The 25133-nt window shown below is 39.4% G+C and overlaps 1 protein-coding gene across 3 annotated transcripts in view; it reads right to left on the reverse strand.

The window, feature by feature from the left end:
• The window catches only part of fgf13a (fibroblast growth factor 13a), a 199274-nt gene that overhangs the window by 168441 nt on the left and 5700 nt on the right, over nucleotides 1-25133 (reverse strand). Inside the window, exons 1-2 of one of the 3 annotated variants that reach the window (XM_041796887.1) lie at nucleotides 23276-23715; nucleotides 22898-23060 (exon numbers count right to left, since the gene is read on the reverse strand). In XM_041796887.1, the coding sequence (XP_041652821.1) occupies nucleotides 22898-22946 (49 nt within the window). In that variant the 5' untranslated portion in view covers nucleotides 22947-23060; nucleotides 23276-23715. Of the gene's footprint in view, nucleotides 1-22897; nucleotides 23061-23275; nucleotides 23716-25133 lie in introns of those variants that run through there. The other 2 variants (XM_041796886.1, XM_041796889.1) reach the window with 2 other exon arrangements.

Genomic DNA, 25133 nt, shown 5'->3' on the forward strand with positions numbered 1-25133 from the left:
CACTAAGGTACACACACACATATTTCATTTACTTTTTGTATTTGAGGATTTCATATTTAACCCTCTCACTTACAGCTGAATTTCTTTTATCTCCCTGTCCCGGCTGAATCTGTGGCTCTGTCTGTATTAGCCCCCATCCTCTGTCCTCATCAATGCTGAATGAATGAGCTTTCTCTGTGGAATGGCACTAATGGCTTTCTGCTATACTTCATCTTTCACACAGCAGCTCAACAGAAGCCAACGCTAAGTGCTGCGGTCATTCCGGACATTATACCTGACCTGTAGACTTGAATCTAACCAGTAAAGGTGAGATTTGACATTATGTACAGTTATTTATTCATGTCCCTTATCAGAGCAGACTGCTCCTATTCAAAGATCATCAAACACAAAAACCTGGAGGACAGATTCTGTTCCCCGACAACAACTTTTCACGCCAAATCCAGCATGGTCAAATGTAACTTTAGAGTAGGGATACTCAACGTGCAGCTCTTGAGCCACATGTGGCTCTTTTGTGATGATTTGTGATTCTTTTATGTCTTAATTTGAAATATTATTCCCCCCGAAAACCTTAAATAAAGGGAAACTTTGACCTCAGAAATTATCCAGTGCAAGTCACATTAATCAGTTTGCTTCCCCACACTTACACAGTTGGCTTTGACCACTTTTAAATATGTCTGTATATTTCCATTGCCCTTATAAGCAATTTTTTTGCCATTTTTTAATCATTTTTTACTGCTTTAAGCCCACTTTTGTCACTGCTTTTTGCTAACTTTTGCCCATTTTTTTAACTTTTTTTATTCTGCTTTTTACTATTTGTGTTTTTTTCCCAATTTTTGTCACTTTTCACCCATTTAACCTACCTTTTGCCATTAAATGCCACAATTTTTCTCAAATTTTTGGCAGTCTTTGCTGCCTTTTGCCCATTTTAGTCTCTTTCCACTCTTTTTTTGTCATGTTTTTACTACTTTTTGACCATTTTTTGCCAACTGTAGCTCATTTTTTGTCACTTCTGACCCAAATTTTGCCACTTTCTGACCTGTTTTGCCACTTGTTCTCCCCCATTTTTGTCACTTTTCACCCAGTATTTGGCATTTTATGTCAATTTTGCCCTTTTTCACCCTTTTTTCTGTTTTTAACCATTTTACCCCCTTTAACTTATTTTTATTGCTTATTTAACTCATTTTCGCCACTTTTCACCACATAGATTGTAGCTCTAGCAAAGGTATTTTTCAACAGTTTGGCTTTGGTTGAGCAGGGTTGAGTAACACTGCCTTAGGGTAAATAAGCTACATGTGGCTAGCTGCTACCTGCTACATCCAAGGCGGTAGCAATTCCAGTTCTTCTCTTGTCAATTTCATTGTTGTATACTTTACATGACTGAAATTGTTGCCACAATTCAACAAGTTGCTCTTTTTTTTCCTTCTTTTTTCTTTTCTTTTCTTTTTTTTTTTTTTACGATTTTATTCTGGGCTTTTTGTGCCTTTATTGATAGAGGAGGACAGTGAATAGGTTTGGAACCAGGGATGAGAGAGCTGGGGAGAGACATGCAGGAAAGTGCCACAGGCTGGATTCCAACCTGGGCTGACCGCGTACATGGTGGGTGCCTTAAACCACTAGGCAACCTGCACCCCTCTCTTACATTTCTGACGTCCATCTTTACATTTTGTCTTTACTTGACGTTCCTTGTAAATATCAAACGTGCTTAATGTTTACAGTGTCCAAACTGAGAGATCTTCTGGCAGAAAGGAGCAGAAAAATCACTCTCCAAGGAACATCAAAATACATTACATGGTTCCTTGTGCTTAATGAGGCACCAAAAGAGAGCAACAAGCATTAGCATGTGGCCATGAGCCGACACATGCTAGTATAGATGTCAATCTTCATTCGAAATTATAATCACAGTGATAAATAGGCTACCTCATATTTTCCCTACCATGTGTCTCTCAAGACACCTGGAAGCTCAAAAACAAACCTTTCTCTGCTTCCCTCCCTCAGGACGCTGTGCCCATATATCCACCTACAGAAGCAGCTGATTTGAGTGATTGACCCAAACATCAATGCGGTCGATAGCATTAACCTCTCGAGTGCACACAGTTAGGTGAAGGTAGAGGAGGGCCTGGCAGGATCTTAATTAATGAGCAAAGACTGAAATCACTTCCTCTTTTTCACACCTCAAGCTCTGACCAACAGCAGCCACATCAAGCATTAGATCACATTTTGCATGATGCAGCTTTAGAGTCTGTGTCCGTTATCAGTGCTTAAAGAACTGGCCGTGCTCACAGCTGCCAGCGTTTATTGGTACTAATGGAGGTGCACTGACTGGATTTGGATTTCCAATTTTCCCCTAGTCTGACCTACAGATACCCATTTGTGTGACAGTTTTTCTTGCTTAAAAAACTGATATTGACAGCAGAAATATGATTTTGTCTTTAATAGATGTTCAATTTAATGTTCATAATTATATCTGGAAAGTGATACGTCTGACTGCAACAGTCTTTTTGACACACACTGGCACACAGAGGTTTTACCATTTAAGTGTTCAACTGTAGCCAAAAAATACTACCATATTATCATTATATCAAAACTATAAATCATAATGTTCTAGCCCAGCTCACAGGAAAGAGACAGAGGGAATAGCGTACATATTAACAGTAAACTAGTGCAGGTACTAGACTGGCCCAGTCTTTCACAGAAAATGTATGGCACATTAGGAAGTGTAGACAAAAAAAAAAAAAAAAAAAAAAAAAGTAAACAGCTGACCAAGACTGAGGATGGAAAAGAAGGATACATTTTAGTGTTTCAACATTTACTGTCCTCAGACTCCCCACGCCTACAGAGTTTTGTCAGAAGACAAGGTGATGTAACACAGCAGTGAACAAACTCCTGTCCCAACTTTTTTGGAATATGTTGAAGGAATCAAATTTTTCATGTGTTGTGAATTTAAAAAAAGAATAAAGTAGATTCTTTTGAGCATACATTTTTCTTTAAGCTGTATTAATTATTTTGAATTTGAATTTAAACTATTTGTGAATCTCTTCCTTTCTTTTTTTTTTTTTTTTTTGTCATTTGCTTGATGATCCAACTTTTTTGGAGTTGGGAATTACATGGGCTGAATTGATCCAGTATAAACTTTTTTTTATTATTGTTGGTCATTTGAATTAAAATTAACTGTTGAAACAAGTTAATATTGTCACTACCATTACAGTGCTGTCACTACTGTAACATGGTACATCATCTCAAAAATAAAAAACATTGAAGCAATGATTTTCTTGTTTTTATGTTTAGTTAAATGGAGTTAAAACTGATAAGTCCTTAAGTTTAAAACCAATTCGATCAACTATGCATTTTATTTAAAAAAGAAAAAAAAAGACTAAAAGTGGAAAAAAATCCCCCAAATGTATACTTTGAAAATGTATTAAAAATGTATATTTCTCAATAAAAATATAAAAATAAATGAATAAAATTTCAAAAAATATATTTTATCTAACTATTTAAAAATCTGTTAGAAACAATTTAATTTTTTTGATGAAACATTTTGTTTCACTAAAACAGATTTTGGAAGATGACAAAGTACTTGTAACCTGTTCAAAAATACAAAACCAGATTTAAGGGGACAAACTGTTGAAATGTGTTCCTCAGTTTTTTATGAATGAAGCCTCTATTGTCCCTATGGGAATTTGTCTTGCAGTATGTAAGCATAAATAATTCTGGGGAACAAAATATTCATTTTTTGCATGCTTTGAACACTTTATAGGAGAGGACTGGCAGGTCACTGGTCAGGGCAGAGCTAGCTGAAAATCCTTTTCTGTTGAGTAGCCGATCAGTCAGTAAACTTTTAGATGCTCAGTTGAAAAGTTAACTTCCACTTCCCTCGGTGACCACAGTATCTTTTTAAATACTTTTTTATGTTCTTCACATTTGCTATTCATGAAAAAGTAAAATGAAAATCATGAAAAGGAAGAGTTTGCTGGTATGAGTGGCAGTTCTATGCCAGGGAACTGTAACCTTAGAGAGATGAGTCAGATTAGTTTCTACTTGGTTAAAAAGGTGTTATCAAAAATTTTGCCCATTCTTGATGTTGATTGGTTGGTGAGGGAGAAGTGACATGAATGGGAGCAGTAGTCTTCCAAAAGGTGATCATTTTTAAACTGAACAGACGGGACGAATTTCAGATCTTAAATGACTTTAAAAACGTGAGATATCACAGACTTAAGGATGTTTCCCATGATTTTTCAACCTGTAATCCTCTGAGCACATACACAAGACCCTCTGTGTACAACCTATAACCCAGACTGATTGATGACATCACAGTTTGGAAACTGAAACTCTTCCTGCATAACCCCAAAAATATCCGTTCTCAGCATTGCCTCCATTTGCATGGAATGCCATTGAAAATCTCCACTTATAAGCAAATTTGTGCAACTATGCCCTTAATTTCCATTCCTACATGATGCAAAGTCTCATGTCTAGTACAAAACAGAAGCTTAGAATGTATTTACATGTAGAGCTGCAAAGAAATGTTTACATACAGTAAAATATGTCTTACAACTAAAGAACCATGACTCCAGATTGCATCACAGCCTTCCTTTGAGGCTTTCTGCAATATTTTATACACTGTTCTTTTTTGTTTTTTTTTTATAATTTTCATGCAGAGGGGATTTGGATTTCTCTTCTTATCTGCAACACAAACAAAATATAGAAATTCAAATGCAGTTCATGGCCTGCATCAGCACAATGCCATTAGAATAAATGCACAAAAACTATGTCTTTAAACCCTGAACCTTATCTGCTCACTTCTCTCTTAGTATTGGCAGCTTGGAGTGCTGCAGCCACACACTCCAGGTGTGCAGTGCTGCATGAGAATTAGTTTAAGAGGTTTTAGGAATAGAAGATGGGTGTTTTGACAGCGAAGGTCACAACAGAATGTGTCAAGCTTTACAAAGATATTACCAGCCTCCTGAAAAAATAGAAAAACATCCTTTCTGATCGCCTCATCCATCAGGTCAGATCAGGTCTCCCCTCTCTGATTCCCACACTGACATCTCTCCTGATGGGCAGCGAGACCTGCCGGGGCGGAACACTGATGCAGGGCCGACGTGAGGCTCCTGTTTGTGACTCGCCTGTGAAATGAGCTGCAGGATTGGGGAAAAGCAAGAAGCGGTTAATCCTTTTAACTATTCTCCGCATGTGTGCAGAGGAGCCGCCGCTTCGCTTTGCTGTTGCTGGTGTCTTCCTGGTGAATCATCGCTACGGAGCACAGCCCCGCTCCCAGTTAAGACACTGCCAATCACTAATCTGCATTCTGCTCCAACCAGAGGCAATCATCTGGCCTCCGCAGCAGCTCTCTAGAGGCCTGCTGGACAGTTAGACGCCGTCTCCTGGGCTGTCTCTGTTCCAGCCTCTAGCTCCTGTTTATTACCACCGGTGCTGCCTTATCGGCTCTCTTTCTTATACCTCGCTTTAATCCCCTTTATAATTTTCAACAACTTTAATTAGTTTATGTCCAGCGCAAATTAATCCAGAGCATGTTTTAAAAACACAGAATACAGCTCCAAAGTATTTCACTGGTGATGCTCTGACAATAAAACGTCCTTTTCTTTACTCTTTAAATCACAATGATGCCGAACGCTTCAGTCCCATTGGGCGAGCTGCAGGTTGTGTTGCATTACGGTGGCGGTTTGTGGCTTCTACAGTGACCTTGGAGGACTGTAATTGCTTCTGTGATCTATTTGTGACCTTAAAACCTCTGGGAGCTCTCCGCAGTGCCAAAGATGCTCTATTCCAGTCGTTTCTATACTTGTAAAACTCAGAGTTTTCTCCTTGCCTGAAGCAAACATGATGCAATTTTCTTCAAGGACTTAAAGCTCATATCTTCCATGTGTTTAGAGATAAGCAAAGACATGTGTGGCATTCATCCCCTGTAGGACCACATGCAACATACACAATGTGAAACCTAGCTCAGGGTGGTGTGAATGCCTACAGACACATGACTCAGAGCTGCTACATGCTCAGTCGAACAGATGAGCCCTCTCCTTCATCTCAGATGGGCTAACAGCGTCTGATCCGCCATGAGCCTATTAGCACTCTGGATTGTAAAACGCCTCGCAGAGGTATTATACGAGGACAGATAGATACAGTTTGTCATCTCCTCTTTGAGAAGAGTGTTAAAAAAGGGAAACTCTTCAATGTCACAGAAGTGTGCTCACTTTTAAGAGCAGCGGTGGGAAGGAGGCCAAATGAAGACACTTAAGGACCGTTCTGTACTGATGTCATCTTCGTCCGGTTTCAGCAGAGGATAAGAGTCCATTAGAAAAACTGGCATGTCCTCTGCTGTCTCTGCCCTGCAACTGGTGAAGCTCTTTCTGCTTGAACCGTAGAGAAGACTGGACATAAATGAAGCAATAGTCACAGTTTGGACACCCTGACTGTCAACAGAAGTTACACAAACTATGTCACTAAGGTTGTAATAGTTTGGGATTTTTTGTTGATTTTCATCCCATTTTTACTTTTTCTTTTAAATTATTATTTATACTTAATTTCGGTCTAATTTGTATTCGTCTAAGTCATCCATTCCCAAACTTGAGTATGCTGCGGCCCAAAGTGAAACCTGATCATCTTCTGGGGCCCAAAACCCTCATAGAACCGTGACATGAGATGTGAAGTACCTCCACAATTGTACTTCATATAAATATAATTCCTTTTTAGAGACATAACAATAATAGGAAAGCCTTTGCAGAGTGATAATGTTTTGAGTACAGCAAAGTCGCCTATATTTTATAAAATTCATATTCAAATATACTCTGTGACCCCAAAATGCTTTCCTAAAAACTTTACTGTTTTAACCCTTTGAGCTCTGGGCTATTTTTTAACCATTGTGTCTTACCTGGACTTTTTGTCTTAAAAGCTCGTAAAACATCAACCCTGCGGTGCACAGACAAGCTCTAAACATCCTTTTTATTTCAGGACAACCTGGACTTCAACCTGTTGCAGCAGTCTCATTTCAATAAAAACAAAAGTTTTACTATAAAGACAAAAGAAAAACCAAAACAAATTAAAACTCAAAGATTTTTCTGTATTTAAAAACAGTAAACATTAATGTCTAAGGGTTTTTAGTCACATTTGTTCTCCCATCTCTTTGGGACTTAAGATGTAAAAAAATTGTGATTCTGTGACATAAAAGTCTTCTTTTCATGTTTCGCAGAGTCCTTGTGCTTTTGGGAGTTTAAATCATTAGTTAAAATGCAGTGACTCTGAGGGACAAATTACAGCCTCCTTGTGTTTATATTTCTCTATTATGAGTCATTCAGGCTCTCTTCTTCAGTTTCAAGTCTGTGCACATGTGCAGTTCAGCAAAGCATGATGCGAATCGCAATGCATTCTGGGATATAAACAGATAATATGGTGGTGGGCTAACCAACTAATTGCAGGAACGATCGAAAAATGGATTATAAATGCAGTAAGAGATGTTCAATATCAGAGTTACTGGTGTAGATTTAATCTTTAAAGACCCCAGAAAGTCAGGCATGTTCCTGACTCACTGGAAAATGTTCTGTAAGAGCTACGATGGCGTGAAAGGAGGCATTCAAATGGCACAATGGAGAACTTTCATAAGAAAATGTTAAGTGCCTAAAAGTTACAGTTCAAAAGGTAGCCAACTTTGAATAAGACGTGTCTGTTCTTGTCATATACGACAACGCTGTCCTCAAAGTTAAAAAGTATGTGATATAACATTAATCACAACTTCAACTCAACAACACATAAGAAGAAAAAACACATTTTATAAAGCCTGAGGATGTGACCTTTAAGCACACACACCAGGATGTCCATATAAGGAGTTTATTATTCCCGGCAAATTATCACAGGCATGCCTGCAGCACGGATCTGTGCCCTGTGAGCTCTAAGGGTTAACTATAGCACTGATCATTTCTTTCAAACATGATGTGCCAAAGTAGAACATTTAACAGTGTCACCAATTAATTCAACACCAGTAAATCCACCAGCTCTGTACAGATACCTAATAATTTATAAAAAGTTGACATTAAAGTTAAGTCAAGCTTCTGCTTACATTTATTTGATTCTGGTGCTTGAATGTATTTTAATAACATTTTTAGATTTTTTAAAATTAGGCTAATGGCTTTTAACTATTGCAAATGATCTCCCCCTGGTTTTAGTGTTGGTTTCAGTTTTTTAGTAATATGGGATTCTTGTCAGACCTAAAAGAGCCGGAAAAACGAAACATAACACAATTTGGAAAATATATTCAAACTGCGACTTCATTTTTCATTTTCTTCAGTCAACTCAAAGATAGGTCCAAATGTCAGTGTCACAGTGTCCTTTTGTGATAAAGTTAATAATCTAGTTTGAGAAACAAACCCACTGCTTTTTAGGATTTTCATGATTTACATCAGGGGTTCCCAAACTTTTCAGCCCCCATAATAACAGTGTCAGAGATCGGGGACGCCCACCTTCCCTTGGGGGGAGAAAGTGCACGATGTTACACAAAGCATCATGTACAAAAACTTGCATTTTATGTCGTTTTTTTTACTTTTACTTGCATTTAAGCACAACTACCACTTGATAACTACATTCTTATTTCAAATGTAGCTCTTTTTAACAGTATTTTTTACAATAGTATATAAAATTCATGATTTAAATTGTGTTTTTTCACAGGATTTAATAATATTTTCCTTTAGAATAATAATCATATCTTTTCCAAAGTTGAACCAGTAATGCCTTTAGTCTTCAGGCTTTCCTCGGCCTGTCGCTTCTTAAACTGGCAGCTTTGTTTCATGTCTTGAATACTGATACTGTTGACTGCAGATATAAGGAACATGATTATATTCACCATAGGTTGTAATTAACCAAAGGGCCCTGTCTCATATAGCTGTCTGCATAAATCCTGATGTGACATAGTTTTAAATGCAATAATATAAAAGCACAGTCGTCCCTCTCTGAATTAAATCACTGTTCTGGCCTCATCAGAGAGATGTCAGCCTTTGTTATCAGGCCAGTGTAAGGGACACATAACCACAATTATGGAGGATTATCTTTAGATGGGATTAAGATTAGAGTGCATTTCTGAGAGCAAAAATGAAGTAACCCAAATCCACAGGTAGCAGATAATCCCACACCTAGAAATCAGGGTTCAGATCTGAGCTGCTATTTTGATGAAATAATTCATGTTTAGAGATGTGATTACAGTCAGAAGCGATGTTCAACACTGATGCCCCTGAGAGAAAATGATTCTTTTACTATAAATGTCACAACAAAATACTCTCACACAAGTCTGGATAGCATATACTCAAGCATTTCTGCTGCAAATGAGCAGTGAGATCATGCAGAGAGTGGGGTGTTTTAGCATTCAACGCCATTTTTGATGGGCTATTTCTCTTAAATCTCTGACGTAGACAATATTCAGAGAAGGGGGGAAATGACGTGACCAACTTGGAAGTGAGTAGGACATCTCAGGGGAGAAATACACAAGAAAAAAAGCAGGAAACCAGTGCCACCAATGGCCTGCTCCTCACTGGTTCTACTGACTTATAAATGACATCCAATGGCGGTTATGTTTTGGTAGGCACCATAGGGACAGCTCACAAAGCCCTTCACCTCAGAAGACATGCAGCTCTGTGGATTACCTGCAGCAAGCTGACTAATGCACCAGAACTGTCAGGTATTTAGAGATTTTAGGGCCAGAATACTCTCGGCAGTGATGACGTAACATAGTGCATGATTTGCTGTCAAAGTCGGGAGAAATTAAGAGGATGAAAAATGTGCTCTGCTCTGGACATGTAGGCAGATATTTTCCACCACTAATTGATCGATAAACGGCCACTGAAATCTTGGAAGAGTCCACCCAAGCGACGCATTTGGTTAAAGAACACAACTTTCCTCTCAGAGAAACAAACTGTACAGACACCCTGAGAACACACCAGACTGGGATTCAGCAGCCACCACACCAGTCACAGGGCACCCAGCGTCACTCAGAAACCTAATCTGACAGAGGAATTGAAGAGAGTAGCTCTCAACGTTCCCATACAGCGATCAGCGTGCAAGTCAGCGATGGAGAGTGGCAGATCTCTGATGCGAGGCGAAACCAGTTTCCTCCAGGCGGTGTGGCCGGATCTGCGTCAGTGCTACAAAAGAATCTGACAGGGAACAACTCCTCCACCCTGACACCAAGAATACTTCCAGAAGAATGTGTCCTCACAGAGCCAAAAATGTTGTCTGGTTATTAAATATGTTGCTGGGATCATAGAAATGGCAGCACTTTTACCAAGAATGGGAACTTTTTAATTCACTTTCACTTTTAAATGAACAAATTCTGCTCATAAGTGTAGTCAGTTTCATAAAACGATCTTCAGCACCAGCCTGTTGATCAATACATAAAATATTTAAATATTAAAGTGGGGGTCTGAAGGTCTCTCCCACAACATTTTTTGCACCAACATTTCTTTCCCTGAATTCTGATCCGTTTTTATGCACCAATTTGTGCATTTTCTGCATCGCTTAGTAACTGTTTCTACTTGAGTGTCTGATACAGCTATTTTAATGTTCATCCATCATGTTACACTATTTTGTCCATGCAGAATTCCTACAGCAGTCAGATGTACTTTTGGGCTTTTTATGCCTTTGTTTTTAAGAGAGCAGCTGATAAAGTTTGATACAGGGATGAGAGATTGGGGAAGAGACATGCAGGAAAGGACTTGCTTGTTGGACTTGTACCCTGGCCACCCACATAGATGGGGCAACAACCTTGCCACTAGGCCATGTGCACCCTGATCATACTTAAAATATTAGGCAAAGAGGATGAACCAAAAAAGAGTTCAGCTGTCATAGCTAACTTAGTCCTGCTTAAAACTCTACAAATGTCCGGTCGATGTTTTCATTCAATAAGGTCCAATAATTACAGCGTATAAAGGCCAATAATTATAGCCTATAAAGGACAATAATTATAGCCTATAAAGGCCAATAATTACATTTGACATAGCCATAGATATTTACAGCCAATGCAGGACAATATTTGCGGCCGATGTGGGTCTATATTTACATCCATTAAAGGCCAATATCTAAAGCCTTTAAAGACTTATAAATGCAGTAAACATAGCTCAATATTAAGAGTCAATATGGATTTATATCTACAGCCAATATAGGTTTATATTCACGGCCAATATTTGCAGACTATATAGGCAGGTATTTATTGCCAGTGTAGGCCAATATTCACAAACAAAAAAAGTCAATATTTGACCAGTTTTGGTCTATATTTACATCCAATAAAGGCTAATATTCATAGCTTTTAAATGCAAATTAAATTAATTGCAGCAGACAAAATCCAATTTCACAGCCAAAAAATAGGTTTTTATTTACGGGCAATATAGGCCAGTATTTTCAGACAATATATAAAGCCAATATAAGCTGACATTTAAAGCTGATATAGGCTGATATAAAGAGCTGATATAGCCAGTGTTTACAGGATATATATAGGGCCATATTTATAGCCAAAGTAGCCTGTTATTTACTTCCAATATAGGTCTTAATTTACAGGCAATAAAGTTAAATATCTACAGCCAATACAGGTATATATTTACGGCAAATACATTCCCATATTTACAGATGATAAAGGACTATGTTTACAACTGATATAGGTCTACATTCACACCCCATGAAGTCCAATATCTACAGATAACATAGAAAGATATTTACAGTAGGTAGATACAGACAATACAGGCTGCCATTTAAAACTGATATAGGCCGATATTTAAAGCTGATATGTAGGATGATATTTACAGACAATATAGGCCAATATTTATGGACAATATTGGTCAATATTCCAGATGATTTAGGTAAATATTTATAGGGCTGCAATGATTAGTCGCCATAAACAATTATGTCGACTATAAAAATTAGTCAACAGGGAAATTCAAGTGTCGACGCATCGTATTATTGTTTTTGATATAGGTAAAATCAAATATTGGCCAGTAAAAACTCATCTGTGCTTGCAGTTCACTACTCAAAGAAGAGAGCCAGCCTCATACCAGAACATGTTGACATATTGTTCCTGCACTGCAGTTTAAAGAAATTATAATCTATTGTTCAGTCTCTTGGGCTGGAAGTTTGATTTGTTTAAATTAAGCTTAATTTGTACTTTTGGACTTTGGTTGGGCTATTTGCTTTATTTACTTTTATGGACATACCAGTCACTTTAAAGAAAGCCATCCTTTAGTTATGTGTAACCTGCGAGGCAGGTGATCTGCTGCTATTTAAATTGCTACTATTTACATAAAATGGGGATCCAAAATAGTATGCCAAATAACCGTGACTAATCGACTAATCAGGAAATTTATTGATAGATTAGTCAACATAAAAAATAATCATTAGTTGCAGCCCTAAATATTTATAGACAATATATGTCAAAATTTACGGTCACTACCAGCCAATATTTACAGAAGATTTAGGCCAGTATATTGGTGTATATATACATCCAATACAGCGGATATTGGATATTATCTACAGCCATTATAGGCTGATATTTCCAGCTGATAAGGGCTGACATTTATATCCAGTACAGACTTATATTTCCTGTTGATGTTGGCTTATATTTATAGCCAATATAGGCAAATATTTTCAGCTGATACATCAGTTGTAAATATCAGCAGAATTTTCAAAATCTACCAATAGTTAACTTTTTAAGGTAATCTCTGTTAATACTAACATCAGAGGGATAATATTATGCATCCCCAGCTCATTTGTAATTTTGCATGGCCTTACTTGATTCAGTTTAGTTTTGTTCAGAGACTGGTATAAATGGCAAAATAAGCTTATTCAAAATGATACAGGATGTAATTATTCTGCGTCTCATGGTCATGCCATGAAGAGGTGACCTTTCCTTTCATTGCAATTGTGTTTTCATAAACAGAGGAGTAGAGGAAACATTTTATTGACTCAGAGCGATGACGTTAGTGTCACACTGGAACCAGCCTGGCGCACACTGAACAAGAGAAGAGAGGGAACTGCTGACTGATATCACGCAGCATGAATGGAATAAACAATGGTACTGTTTTAAAAGATAATAATTACAACAGAGATCTAAACCTCGCAGACATCATCGCCTCCCTCCCATGAAGTCGTTTAACTCATGATGCTGTTATCACAACAGGTGAGCCTCATATGGAGAGGCTTGCATGTCAAAACTTAGAGAGAGGAAAAACATCGTCTGCAACAATTAAATCAACAGGATAAGATCTGCCTCTGCTGACTGTGTCAAGGCTGATATCCTCGCTGTACCTTTGATGGTTTCATTCTTCTTCTACACACCTGTCATTTTCACTTGATGTGGTTCTTTTAAAGCCAGGGACCTTTTCAGTACTATCAACCATTAAAGCAACAGAGATTGAATCATTTAAAACATGCATTTGGAAAAAGTATCAAAATATATAAAAAAGGGAACCCTAAGAGAAGGCAGAAAACATGCATTCCTAAATCCTGGTATATATCCAGAAGTTGTGACAAAAGTTCAGAGTCAAGTACAGTCACTAAGAAGATCCAGCTGAAGAAAAAGCCTCCACTGAATTTTGCAATACAGTAGAATCATTTTAAGCTGACCCCGTCAAACAGCAGAAAATCCTCTGAGCTTGCAGAGTTCAAGATTTATTTGGAATCATTTCCAAAACCCTGGGATTAGAATTTGAGGACCCCTGCATGGAAATCTCCTGCACTACCAGTTGAGCTCATACACCAATGTGACGGCGAAAGAAAGTGCAGCATGTAATGCTTTAACCTGTCAACGTTTGCAATGCGGATGCAGACACTTACTGCTGGTCACAGCTAAAAACTTAGGAAGTTAAACCCTGTAGAAGGCCTCAGTAATATACAGAGATCTGTTCTACTCCAGTATAATTCTGCCGCACTAAGCAGAGAACTTGAGCATGTGCTTTTCCTGCATAAAACTTTGACACATACATCATTAAAGCTGAGCGTGCACTTATCGACTCCATATAGAATAATGTCCTAACAATTTCACCCCGTGCTTTTAAAAGCAACTTCCTTACTGATCTGGCGTTAGATTGAGAGACTCTGACGACACTGTTGACAGTGTGTGGTGCTTTAGCAGATGAGATTAAAGCAGGTGTCAGTGGTGTGGAGGACAGAGCCGCCTGCATTGTGATTAATGAAGCTGCTCCAAACTCATCTCTGGGAATCTATTGATCCAGTTCTGTGGCCGGCCTCGAGCTGAATTAATCTGCCCACAAATATGCAAAACTTATGTCTTCTTCTTCCTCCTCCTTTTCTCTGCAATCAGAGGCAGACATGAATCCACTGGCTGACACTCACACCCGAGAGAGGAGTCTATCAATGCGCCGAGATGAAGTGTGAGGAAGAGCGGGGGGAGTACACACAGATAGATTTGGGAGCATTTATGTGGCGTTTGAACAATCTGGAAAAATACACATAAGATGATGACTGTAACATTATAAACAACTGTTTTCTTTTGTTGTAAATACCTAATGTGTTTAAGAAAAGGGTGAGTAATGAAATCTGGTACCAGTACTAGCACATCCAGTACCGGACTGAATTACAACATAGGTTCAATACTTTATCTAGGTACTCTTCCACCCTGACATGACCCCTGCCATTCTAAATAAAAGGCACAAACAAAGTTGTACTATTGGTGTGATTTATGTGCGCTTTATTTTATTTATTTCATTGTCTCTGATGCAAGGCTAGCATATGAATGGGGTTAAGTCTTTTTCATGAAGAAGTTACACCTGTTTCCCTGTCCTTTCTTATATTTCATTGCAGGGGTTCCCAACCTGGGGTCAGTGCACCCCTAGGGGGGCGCCAAAGATCCCATGGGGGCGTTGGACCCTGTCTGCTCTGATTTTGTCAAAATTAGATATACATACTTATTTTTTAAAACCATATAAAGAAAAAATATATATTGTGCCAACCAAAAAGATTTTAAAAAATTAAGAGATGTGATCATTCATGAGAAGAAAAGTCATTTTTTAAGATTTTTGAAATTATAAAGTCCTATATTTACAAGTATTCATACTACAAAAAGTTTGACATTTACAAGTAAAAAAAATGAAATTCTCAAGTTTAAAAAGAACAAAATTCTGACACTAGAAACTCAAACACTTGAGGTTTTTAAAATCATAAATTTACAAGAGTGTAAAGTAAGAAAAATCCAAGAAATCAAACTGAAAACAGGGGTTGGATTTTCAACTTTATAGTTAAATAAAACTCTACATTTTGTTTCATTTACATTTACAACTTTAAAAGTATTTTTCTCATAAATTTAAGACTTGTTAAACTTGGAAATTTTGAGTTTTTCTTGAAAATAAACACATCCTCTTGTTTTTCTAAATTGGTTCTAATACACCGTTGTAATAATGAATAGTTTATACATAGATCTTTTGCCAATAACAAGTGTATGTAGGCTTATTATGTTGGGATTTTGTCAATAAAAACATTAAAAATGATGCTCAACTGGGTCTGCTTTTCTTAGACAGGGTGGGGGGGCCTAAGGATCAAAGGTTGGGAACCACTGTTCAATGACACTCATTCAAAAAGTCTGGGTCCGGACCCCTGGTTGGGTCGTAGAGATTTTTTTGGGTCACTTAAGTAAGTTTTCAGAATTTTTTTTCCACAGTAATTTTGGGACATTTATGTCTGTATTCCACATTGCAGCCACTTGGGAGGCTTCACCCTATAACACCCACCCTCTCCACCTGGACAAAACACAAAACAAGACTCTGCTGGACACTGGATGGCAAAAGAGCTAAAGTCACAGTTATCAATGCTTGGCAAATAAAAAAGAAACTTTTAATTCCAGTCCAGACAGCTACTGAAGGCACATGAGCATGTGAAGAAAGACTAGGTGACAGAAGTCAGTGGCTCCTTCTGGGCTTATAAAACAGAAAGCGCCAGGTAGGGTCCACTTTGAGTCTGGAATATGCAAGCTAGAGCCAGCCATCAACTTGGCCAACCAGCTGAGGACAGCAGAGACGGTAGACTTGATAAGGAATGACATGCAGATAAGGAAGTAGATGGGTCGCGATGGCTTGTGCCTTGTAAAAAGTGGGTCATCAGAAAAAAAAAATTGGGAAAAACTGTTCTATTGGCATCTTTTTGAGACTTTTCTCTGATTCTTTTTTATTTTTGGGTGACCGCTGAGGTCAGCCCTACACACAACCCTTGGCTTTCAGTAAAACTAAACCCCACCCATAGCTCAACTCTGCATGTATGGCTCTGAAAGTATCATCACTCAGTCAGTCAGTCACATACAGACCCATGTGTAGGGTTGACCTCAGCGGTCAGCCAAAAAGTGCTTGCTAGGTACAACCCACATTTTTTCTCTTTCTGATGTTTTCATGTTTTACAAAACCCCTACTTTCCCAACATGTTTCTCCTGAACCCAAGGTAAATCCAAAATGCTGCTTTTATCCATGCTAATCCAGCAAGAATCAATATCAAGATAGATGTTAGCGTGCTCAAGCATCATCTGACGCTAAGCTTCATTTATCAAGGAAAATGCATCATCATAATGCGTAAAAGCACAGTTAGTACACTCATGTCTCCATTCAACATGAAAATGGATGCACGCTAAGAATGCATGCTTCTTTAGATACGAAAATTGTATTTAATTTGACCAATTCGGACTGTTTTTATGTGTTTAATCCTAACACTCATGTGGCAGCAACAATGAAAATGCAATCACTCATGCAGGCGGAATGGAAACTATCAAATGAGGCTGTATTATGGTGCACAATGCATCATGGGTGAAGTAAGAGCTCATGTGGCTGAATTCTCAGGCTCAGGAAAGTTGTGTGTTTACGTCACCATTTGACACATCACTTTGTCTTCACAACTTAGCTTCACAAGGACGGGGGGGAACTCACACAACGTGATTCAGTGTTAGTATTGGAGCTCTCTCTCTGTCTGTGCATGCTTTCTGTTTTCACATGTACTCCTACAGGATGAACTCTGGCCTTTCTAACTGAGCCACAGAAGAGACAGATTATTGTCACAAAACTCACACGCTGCAAAGGAAAACACACCGTCACCCTGACATGACAGAAAGTGACTTTTTTTGCCCTCGGCTGCACACTTTGAATGGCACATGGGTTTGTTTGATGTGATTACTACAAGGAAAAGCCTTATATTAATCCAGTAGACTTTTATTTGAAAAGAAGCAACTCCTGAGACAGCTTTCATTCCATCAAGTTAACTTCTTGTATGCTGGAGCGATACGTTAGTTTTACAGTGTCATTAAAAAGATTATCTAGAGGGCTTCTTAATCTGACTCTTCATTAAAAACAAGTGCTGCAGTTGGGTTTTATGCTGGCCAGTTCAGAGAACTTTGCATACAGCACCTGATTCACAATATGACTAAATAACAGAGTTTTATATTAATGACTTAATGCACTTATATGGTTTCAGCAGATCTTCTTCATCTACTGCCTTTTTAGTGTAATGAGAGATGATACAGTGAAATTGCGTGATCGTTTTCATCCTGAATCAGCGATGCATTCAGAAGGCCACCAGCTTGCTGTAAAAACAGAGAGGAATGGCAGGTGGTTCCAGCTTTTAATGGACCATTTCCCTGAAAATTGCCAAAATTGGCAGGGTCACTGCTGATTTTTCCCATGTGCAATTCTCTGCTCATGTGCCACTCACGTCTCTGATGGAGGGCAGCTGGCACACAATGACCCTCTCAGCCATGCAGATTGTCAGCTAGAGGGTTTTTTCTTGCACTTAAATTGAACAGCAGTGGATTCACAGCAGCTTCTGGCTTTCAGCTGTGCCTGTATGAAACTAGAGCATGCTTTGTTGAAGGTGAAGTTGTGTGTGTGTTTTTTTTTTAATCTCATCTGAGAGTTTTTGGAGAAGGCGCTGCCCCACGGCCTCAGTGAGTCAGCCATTCACACATGTTATTGATTTCCAGCCGGGGGATGAGAGGAAAAGTTGGTGTGGAGGTTAATCTTGAAATCAATTCTTTTGAACATATTTTGCTCACTGTACTGTCAGCACTACAAACCAAGCTATCTCTATCCCGCTACAAGGAAAGCTACTTTTATTTTTACTATCTGAGGAGCATTTTATGTCTGGCACAAAGTACAGAAACACATTTAAGGAGAAGGGAAGCTCTGCAACATTTAATCTAGCTCTGCAGTCATACAGCAGATCAATAAAGATAGCATATAGATAAATCAGAGGTTTAAGGGAAAAAGTCTACAATGCATGTAAGATCTTAGTGGATATGCATCCATAATCATTATTTATTATTTAATTTCATTTTTTCTGTGATACTAAGCAAAATTTTGTTTATTAATTTCCTTCTTTCATACCAACACTAGTTTTCATGCATGTGATGATGCACAAACATGTTTGTTTTGTCCTGTCTAAGGTCCAAACTGCAACATTTTTCATGAGCAGTTGAATTTTTTTGGGTCACATTTTGTCTTTCAGAAGGAGGTGCTGGGTCCTGAGGCTAGACCAGATGAGAATCACTGATCTGAATGATCAGATTAGATCAGAATCAGGGTTTTATTGCCAAGTACATTTTCCCATACAAGGAATTTGACTTGGCATTTGGTGCAAAATAAAGAACATGGAGGAGGAACGGAAATAATAAGAAGCTAAAAAATATATATTTAGGGGCTAGACTTAAATAGATTGTTATAGAAAAAATAAAATAGCAAATTAAAAAATGTAAATTAGATTATGAATATCACAAAGTAAGTACTAAAGGTGCAAAACTGTACAGATGTGCAGGTATACTGGTGAATAGGTGATAGAGCATTTTTTTTTATAAATGAGTATAGTCCAGTGTGCATTAACATAATGCAAAAAGTCTGTATAGACATGCATTTATATATTAAGTAATTGCTACGTGCATGCAGGGATAAAGCAAACGTCCTTACTTAATTATGAGTGCACTTAAAGGCAAATTAAAGGTATGGTACAGTGCTGCAAACTGAAGTTGCTTGAAATTATAGAACTTTTGACTACGCAGTTTCCATTTCTACTAGTGCTACACAATTCATCTAATGCCATGTCAGGGTGTGCAATTACATAATCACATAAAAAGCTGCAATTATTTTTGGCATTACTTTTAAGTTTTACAAAAAGCCTGCAGAAAGGTCTTTAAGTTTAAAATTGTGCCACTATTGCACTTTGTAGAAGTACCATTATTTTTAAAAAAGGAAAATCATTTTGAAAGGAGTAATGTAAAATCTTCAGTTTTGTATCTTTTCTGCTCCTTAGTAGTTGCATGATTTGAGTTAATTCAAAATGATCACTATTCCCTGCATTTTCCTTGATAAATGAAGCCTAGCGTTAGTTATGCAGGACACAGAAGTCATAGCCCAGTCGTGATCAGCTGGGGCCAGCCAATCCTAATTATCACCTCCCCAATCCAACAGCCAGTCACAGCTCTTTCTCTCAACACAGCTTTGTATTTAAATATGACATCCTTCTCATTAATCCCTAATCTGACATGCCAGATGGATTTGTTTCACACATCCATATGGGAAAGCTTCAATAGGAAACGTTTGAGAAAAGGCAGAGGCTTTGAAAAAAACTCAGAGTGTGATTGGATGAACATTCCGTCTGTCACATCTCTACGGGCCAATCAGAGCAACACAACACGTGACATAGCCGGTATCGAGCTGCGTGTGCACAGCTACCAAGGAATAATGCAAAACATAATGACTATAGACATGTAAGAAGTCGAGTTTCGTGTTTTTTTTTTAATAGAAAACAACTCACTGCTGTTCTTTGTTCTTCTTTAAATGAAGAAATGTCGTCAAGTTCTGATAAAACTGGCGCTTTAGCAGCATCCACGCTAAGCTCTTCCACTGTAATGGCACCAGCCTCTTGCTGCTGCTTGTTTACATCATGACTCTGCCGAGCCTGGAAGTACTGCCCCTCATCGCTGATTGGTCCTGTCGCTTTCTAACCGGGCCCAAACGGCTCAGATGGGAGCTTCACAAGATGCATTTGCCAGTGAAAAACAAGGAAACAGGCGTATCCATCTGCTTTGCAAGGTTAATTAATCCCTGTTTACATTAATGCTGATGCACCACGCTGCTTCTGCAGCTGGCAAAGCTTAATCTCCTCCACCCCAGCCTCCTTCTTTATAGCATAGAGCTTGTTGCACCCTCACATTCAGATTCATGCTGGATTAATTGCTTTTGAACTTATTTTATTGTATTCACTACGTATTGTTATAAATGTATCTATCCATGCACTCCTTGAAAAGTCAATCATGCTGTTTGACTTACCCAGGGAGCATCTTTTGAGCAAAGCCTTCTCGGCCAAGTAAACTGTGCATCCATTTTGCAATAAAATGGTTAAATGTATGATAAGAGTGTTCCTGACTGAACCAAGCAAGTAGACTCATCGTACCATTTATGAATCTTACCATAATCACAATACTGTCCAGTATAATCGTAATTGCATATATTACCAAATGGTGCTGCACTAATTTCTGGGTCTGAGTTGGTGTAGTGACTTCATTATAGTCTAAAGCAGCCTTTTTTACCCCCACCAAGGAGGTTGTGATGGGGTGGGTTTGTTCATTTGTTCGTTTGTTTGTTTGTTTGTTAGCAACATAACTCAAAAAGTTATGGACGGATTTTGATGAAATTTTTTTTAGGAAATGTCAAAAATGGCATAAGGAAGAACTGATTAGATTTTGCGACTGATCCAGATCACCGTCTGGATCCAGGAACTCTTTAAAGGATTCTTTACTATTGGGAGATAGGGCTAATGGCAGAGGTCTGCGCTGGTACCACTTTGCACCAGGAGATGGCGGACATGAGTACCTTCAATCCCAGCAGCAGTTTTTGGGCGTGTTTCTTTTCAAAGTTTTGAAGTTTATAGAGTTTGAAAGACGAACGTCCGGTCGAGGAGACGAGTCGGAGCGTAACATAGAGAAAGACAGCAAATTGTAGCGAGAATACTCACAATGCTGGGAGGAATAGAGGAATATTCACCCTCTGCCATGACTTCCAGTTGTCCAGTGAGACCATGGGTGCATCTGATGGCACCTGTAGCGAAGCAAATGCTTTGCCTCACCGTGTTTCCACCCCACCAGGGAGGGAGTAATCGGCGAATGCCGTGGTGGTGGGCACATGTGGATGGATCCAGGAATTTTTTTAAAGCATTCTTCACTATTGGGAGATAGGGCTAATGGTGGAGGTCTGCGCTCTCCGAGTGCTTTTCTAGTTTCTGTCAAGGCACCCTTTGAAAATTCAAAAAGCTCAAGTCACCCCGGTCAAAAAACATTTCACATCCTTCTGAGGGAATTATGTAGTAACAGAATGAACTTGATAAATCTCTAAATAAATCACTTTTAACAATCACACGCCTTTATATTCACAGAATGGTCGCCTAGACCTGAAAAACACACGTTGGCATATATGTAGATGCATTTCAGCATCAAGACTTCATTGAGAGGTCATGTAGACCTTAAAAACACATTCTAATGGATTTCTACCTCCGTGAATGTCTGCTGAACTGAAAAACCCTGCATGATTCTTGCCCAATGAATACTGAATAAGCCGGTTCAGCGCTGACCCTTAAACTGATGTGATTTCAGGAAAAGGGCATTTGATACAATGATGTTTATGTTGGGATCACTAAGGATCTGCATGGTAATTCTTGGTTAAATCTATGCATTTTAATGGAACCCTGGTTGGGGGAGGCTGGTCTAAAGTAAGACCAAATATTCCTACATCCATCCACTAAAGTTTGCCTCCTTCCTCAAAGGCTCTGAGGGCAGCTTAACATTAGGAGTATCAATACAAAAGTTTCTGCACACTGGCTCTCAGTCCCAGCATGACTGCATGCACCCCTACAGTAACAACAACAGGCCACGTCCTCGCTTATGTCACTGCTGCCAAAATAAGCCAATTAGGTTTATTGATTAGTTGTGAGCACGTCAGAAGGAGCCGGAACCTGAGTACAAGCAGATCCATTTGAACTGCTCCACTGTAAATAAACAGGAGGAGGAATGGCAGGCTGCCACAGTGTAAAAGCAGCTGTTATTATATTACACTCAGGAGGGAAACCTGTTCACTCATCGGCATTAAAAAAAACTCTTAAAGCAACAAGAAGTCCTGCGTAGGGCTTCCAGCACAGGCTGGGGAAACAAAGGGCTGCAGTCTGATTTTCTTCGGTGTGAAAATCACTCCATATCCATCTAGAAACTAATGTGCTGACGCAATATATGCGTCATCCTTGATCAGACGATGATGTATTCTTATTTTGTTAATGTTTTATTGAAAATGGAGAGCAAAGAGGGGAGAGTAGTAGGTGTGTGTCTGTGCGTAAAGTGTGGTGCACATCCCCAGTGTAGATGGAGCGCTTACACTGATTACTCCCGCCAGGTTTCTCTGGCAACCTCATATGCGCTCTGTGTCCATGGCAATGGATAGCCTACACTTTGCCTGATTTTTGACGCCATGGGTCAGTGAGCTTAGCTTGGCACGAGACCCTTAAAAAGGGCTGCGCGTGACGTGAGAATGTGGATGCGGAACGCGAGAAACACAAAGGGACATTTCAACAGGATGCCAGCGACACAAAAAGGAATCTCTGCCACCGATTCTGTTGTTCTGAACGTCATGCAACATATTGCTCTCCTTTAGCTGTGTGTCTGTGTTTGACGATCACCAATCAATGCATGTGATGTCAAAGCAGCACACCGTGCAGCTACAGGCCTACAGTAGAGCTCATACAGCAGTACCCACATGCACCATGCTGGGGGGGATGGATCCCCATCCACTGGCTGCTATTGTCTCCACTCTTACCTCAGAGGCTGTCGCGCTGCATGGATAAAAACCTGCGATTTAAGGGTTAAAGCAGAGCAAAGCGAAAGCTTTCTTCTTACCCTTGGAAGCATCCTTGTCTTCTTTAGGCTTCGCCACTTTTCCACTCATAGATCCCAGTTTGGATGTGTAAATCCCGATTTAGACAAGAATCGAAATCCCTTTAATTGCAGACTGTCCTCAATGAAATCCTTAGCAAGGGTTCCAGGTGCTGAGATAAGGGTTCTGCAAAGAGAGAGAGATTCATCAGCATCATAATAACAAGCTGGAGTCAAAGTAGGGCCACGGAACGAGACAATGGAGCTGCTCGGGAAGGTGTTTATCAATTGGACATCCAACTACTGTTGCCCACTGAGCACATGACAAAGAGCCCCATATGGCTCTGTAAACACCAAGAGGCAGCCAGTGTGCCTCTTCAGGGGTTTTACGCGTTAACCTACCTTATCTCCTCCACGTTTTCTGCTACATCAATGCACATTGATGAAAGGAAACGCTCCCACCATGAATCCCGTTATGTTGCATACAAAAAAATCACGACCTGCTTCTCCTTCTTCTGTGGAAAAAGAAGAGGCTGGAAAATGGAGAGCAGCTTTCTTCTCCAAACGTGTCCAATCAGCGCGGAACCGAAACAAAACCAGAGGTCATACAAAAACCCCCTGATCCGTCCTGTGTTCACATAAACCCCGGGAGAAAAGCCATCCAGTGGAGCTCGTTCGAGCAGCTTGTCCTCCTCCTGACGAGCTGTGTGCTCCTCTTAAACGCTCGGCAGGATCAACAGGATACACAACGTGAGAGCGCTTCCCCCCTCCAGTTCCAGCGCACATTCACACCGTGCACATTTGTTTTTCTGCCTTCTGTGTCAACGCCGAGATGAAAACGAGCTCCATCCGTCAGTGTGTGTCTGCGTGAGAGTGTGTGTGTGTGCAGCTGCAGCCCGTCGATGCGCTGGAGATTTAAAGCAGGAGGTGCTGCTGCATGGTGCTCTCCATCTTGCTGTTGCTCTCATTCAGTTGCCTTTGCAGAGCTATGCGTCATCCCATTCACATGCAGCCTGCGCATTTTCTTCTTCTGTGATCTGAGGGGGTTTCTGGGATTTTTTTAATGCATGAGGAGGTGACATTTGCAAAAACGGCTGGCTGCAGGATTAAAGTGTGGGACATAAATCATAGAGGGATTGATTTTACTGGTTCATAACAGAGATTTAGTGGGCAGTTTTAAAGGGAAAACGCACAGAATTTGCATTTAAAACCACTTACTCCATCAGGATGGGCTATAACCTGCAAAGGCTCACTCTGCAACAGCCAAGGTATCTGTTGCATGTGGTATAAAGTTGAGCTGATCTCACCAACATGGTTCAGTCTGGAGATGAAAATGCATCATCCAATAGTCCTCACTTAGTGCTGACTGCAAACTTTACATGGGCTGCAAAGTTTAGAGTGACAAGTGGGACTGCTTGACTGCAATGCAAGACACCTCATCTTGCAGTTATAATGCTTTAAGGCAGCCTTTCCCAAACCTGACTGTCATGGCCCACTTCAAAACCTTAAAAAAACTTCTGGGGCACACCAAACCTTTGCACAACCACACCATAAGACCCAAAGCTTTTAAGTCGAAATTGTAAGAATTGCAATGTGTAAGACCAGGGGTTCTCAACATTGGGTTTGGGACCCTATTGGGGGTCGCGAGGCACTGAGAAGGGGTCTCCAGATGCCTTAAAAAAAACTAAGAACATTGTTGAATTACACTGTTGCAACTTTACACCAATTTTGCCAAATTATAACCCCTTTTCATCACTTTTCCCACCAATTTTAACACATTTTGCAACTCAAAACCCATTTTTTGTCCATTTCAAACTCTTTCCACCACTTTTTTTCTGTGTGTTTTTGCCACATCTAAACCAAATCTTGCAACTCTCTGCCTACTGTTGGCTCTGTTGACACATTATTGCCACTATTAACCCCCTTAAACCACTTTTTAAGCCACATTTCACAATTTGATATTCCCATTTTTGCCAGTTTCGGACTATTTCTGCCTCAGCTAACTCTTTTTTGCCAGTTTATGTCATTTTTCATACCATTTTACAAAATTTCAACCTATTTTGCCTCTTTAACGCCATTTCAGCCACTTTCACATCCCCTTTTACAACTTAATATGCCAGTTTTTGCCACTTTAACCCATTTTTGCAATTTTTTAGTTATTTTTTGCCACTATTATCTAATTTTTGGCATTTCTAACCTATTTTGCTACTTTTAAAATCTAATGTCACCACCTTTCCCACCATTTTTTGCCATCATTAAC

This window comes from Cheilinus undulatus, linkage group 10 (assembly GCF_018320785.1).
Source record: "Cheilinus undulatus linkage group 10, ASM1832078v1, whole genome shotgun sequence".
Classification (NCBI taxonomy): Eukaryota; Metazoa; Chordata; class Actinopteri; order Labriformes; family Labridae; genus Cheilinus; species Cheilinus undulatus.